At 60.7% G+C, this 3,141-nt stretch overlaps 2 protein-coding genes across 2 annotated transcripts in view; one reads left to right on the top strand and one right to left on the bottom strand.

Annotated features, from left to right (window-relative positions):
- Nucleotides 1-1,543: 1,543 nt before the first annotated feature.
- Nucleotides 1,544-2,149, bottom strand: VDBG_04582 (conserved hypothetical protein; the record flags this gene model as incomplete). Its single annotated transcript, XM_003004930.1, has 1 exon — nucleotides 1,544-2,149. The coding sequence occupies one exon, from the start codon at nucleotides 2,147-2,149 to the stop codon at nucleotides 1,544-1,546; it is 606 nt and encodes a 201-aa protein (XP_003004976.1).
- Nucleotides 2,150-2,881: 732 nt separating this feature from the next.
- VDBG_04581 (peptidyl-prolyl cis-trans isomerase cyp15) overlaps nucleotides 2,882-3,141 on the top strand; it is a gene marked incomplete at both ends in the record, with an annotated part of 1,694 nt that continues 1,434 nt past the window's right edge. The window contains one exon of the mRNA XM_003004929.1: nucleotides 2,882-3,095. Within this exon, the coding sequence (XP_003004975.1) occupies nucleotides 2,882-3,095 (214 nt within the window). The remainder of the gene's footprint in view (nucleotides 3,096-3,141) is intronic.

Below are 3,141 nucleotides of genomic sequence, written 5' to 3'. Positions count from 1 at the left end.
GGAGGGCGGGCCTCCATGGTGGGCCTCGGGCAGTCGTAGAAAGAGGACGAGCTTGGCGGGGCAGACGGCGTCCTCGGAACTTGACGGCCCTGGTCCATCTTGCGCGGGAAACCCGTCGATGAGGAAAGCGGTGCTTGGCGGCGCCCGGGGCCGGCGGCCGTCAAATGGTCGCCTGCATGGCGTTTCTCGAGCAGCTGCACCCGTCACCTCCATGGGCACGATGAGGCCGTCCTTGATGTAGTCCTTGATGAGCTGGCCGAACTGCGAGCCGGGCCGGTCCTGCTCGGCACGCAGCAGGTCGCCGGCCGAGAGGTGGGTGAAGCCGTGGTGCTTGACGAGGTTGGCGCACTGCGTGCCCTTGCCGGCGCCGGGCCCGCCGAGGACGAAGAGGACCGTCGTCGTCTTGGGGGAGAAGGTCGGCGTCGACTTGGCCGGGGCCGCGAGGGCGGGCTTCTTGCTGGGGCCGTCGATGAGGGGCATGTTGTCGGAGGGGGGGGGCTTGGCTAAGGAAAAAGGTGGCCATGTCAGCTTGCTTTCACCGCTGGTGTTTCACTGCGGACATGGAACGCTCAGGTCGAAAAGGGGTGGACTGGCTGCCACGTACTGCCGTTTCTGCTGTTGACGAGCAGGGTGTAGGAGATGCTGCAGACGCCGAGGAGGGCGACAAAGGGGAGGACCTTGATGCCGTTCTTGTCCTTCGGAGGGCTGCGAGGAGTAGGCGCGGCGAGAGCTTTGTTGGACGGTGCGCAGAGACGAACTGGCGAAAGGTGCAGAGCGGGGAGCTATCGTGGAGACGCGATGCGGAATGCAGTGCAGGCAGTGGGCAGGCTGCGCCACAAGGTTCGCGGGGTTGCGTGCATTGTGAAATGGTCGGGTGCGATGACGTTGGGACGATGTGAGTGTCCTGCTGATAGGGTCAGGCCTGGTGCTGCTGCTGCTGTTGCTGCACTGCTGCTGTCAAGGCCGTCGTGGTTCTGCTGATCCTCCAATGGCTTCGGTGTGTTGTACTGCAGCTGTGCCAATGGCCAACTTTTTTTTTCGAGGAAAAGGGTGAATTGGCACGGGGATTGGGGACACCAGGCACCTGGGGGGATGTGGCCCCCTCGAGGTAAGGTAATTTGGCGATGCGTGTGCTAGGGAGCTCAGACCCCTGCCTGGGCGCCCCTTGCGTATCGCGCTTTCACATGGTCTGGACTCTGCCAGGCTCTGCGAGAGAACGTCTATTGCCATTCCAGCTTGTTAAATCCATCAATCGTGCTTTGCAGAGGCTCAAACGTCAAGACTACAAGAGTTCAGTTGGTTCAATTCATGGAGTCCCCTCCAACCCCCCCCCCCCCCGCCCTCCCCTCCAACCCCAATTGTCAGGCGTCACCGTTGAGCACCATCAGAGCATCTCGTGACCAGCTCATGCCGCCGCCGCACCCACCGTGATACATGTATGCGCTTCACTGCACCTTCTTCAGCGGCTTGTGAGCTTCCCTCGCGACCCCTCCTAGCCCGTTGACACGTCCATACAGCCACTTGAGCAGCACGGTGCTCGCCGTCATGAGCGACGCGGCGCCCGTGAACAAGGCCACGCGCTGCGCGTGTTGAGAATGGCAAAGATGGGGTAGGGGTACCAGCCGTTGTGGCTGAAGCACAACTCAACCCAGCCCCAGTACAGGAACGCGATGCCCATGCTGATGGCCATGGCGGCGTAGGCGCGGATGGTCCACGGCGGGCTCAGCAGCAGCAGGTCGAGCGTCAGCACGACGGCCGGCACGAGGTGGAAGCCGATGTCGGTCACCCAGTACAGCTCCATGCCGGGCGGGTAGAGCAGCGCCTTGTCAATGGAGCGGATGCCCCAGTACAGCAGGCTGATGAGGACCTCGAGCGGCGCCGACGTCACCGACATGGCGTTCTTCAGCGCGAAGAGCTGGCGGTTGAGGGTCAGGTCGGCGGCGACGCACAGGGCGAACGTGACAAAGGCCATGGCGAGGCCAATGTTGGTGAGGTGCTGGTAATAGCCGCCGTACCCCTTGACCATGGGGTGATCCCACCGATCGAGCCAGCGGAAGGAGAGCGTGAAGGAGACGAGGCCGGCCGTGTGCAGGAGGAGAGAGAAGAGGCGCGAGGGCGACTCGAGCCGCTGGAGAGGGTGACGGGCCATGGTTGTGTCGAGAGGTTCTCAAGGATTGGCGTGTCGGCGATCAGGCGGTTTATTGTTTTTGTAGCTATGAAGGAGATTGGTTGTTGGGTCATAAAAAAATAGACAGTTGAGGGGGGTTTATTGATGATATCAAGACAGTTCACTGTCAACGTCACCGGTGTCCACGTATGGGTCGTCCGGGACCTTGAACAAGCCGAGCCTCCCGTTCCGAAGAGAGCCACGCCACTGCCTGGTGGACGTCTCGCAGTCGTAGTCGACTCATCTTGGCATTCTCAGAAGTAGTTCGATGTTGATCCAAATTCGAGAGGTTGCATTGCATGTCCTCGAAACCTAGATGTGTCTTCCCAATTGAGGCACAAATGCCGTTCCCCTTGTACTGGATGTCACCTGTAGCAGCCCCAGTCGCCCACGAGCGCACTAGTACGGAACGCTGGGCACCTCGTTGTAGGGAGCTGGCAACGCCTGGAGCGACCGCATATCGCATTCATCTGCAGCCGCTAGCTGGGCCAATCGCATCCTGTGATTGGCCTGGGTTGGCTCGAAAACATAACGCCTGAGAGCTTGATCATCCGTCTTCAACTTCGTCGCAAACCTCAAGGTCGATCCCGCCCCCTTCTACGAAAAAGCTATCGCATTGCGTCGCACGAGGCTCCGTGACGAGGCTCGAGCCACCCAAGATGACAGACGACGAGAAGACGGCCAAGCGGAGCCATTCCGAATTTACTGAACAAGATGGCTCAGGTGAGCTTCCCTGCCTTGCGCTGCCTACTGCTCAAACCTGTGTATACCATCTTCAGCATGCTGACTTCCCCCTTCGCAGACAGCTCTTCCGACGACGACATGGGCCCTCAGCTCCCAAGCGAAGCCCCGAAGAAGAAGCGCCGCGTCCTGCCCTACGAGAAGCTCTACATCGCCGCCCTGCCCAAGTCACTCGCTACTCCAAGTCGTTAATGCACAAGGAGCAGCTCGGGCTTCGTCACCGTCACACCCCT

The sequence above is a fragment of the Verticillium alfalfae genome, genomic scaffold, assembly GCF_000150825.1.
Source record: "Verticillium alfalfae VaMs.102 supercont1.5 genomic scaffold, whole genome shotgun sequence".
NCBI classification, from domain to species: domain Eukaryota; kingdom Fungi; phylum Ascomycota; class Sordariomycetes; order Glomerellales; family Plectosphaerellaceae; genus Verticillium; species Verticillium alfalfae.
The sequence above is the reverse complement of the archived record's forward strand: the minus strand, read 5'-3'. Positions and strand labels throughout refer to the sequence as shown.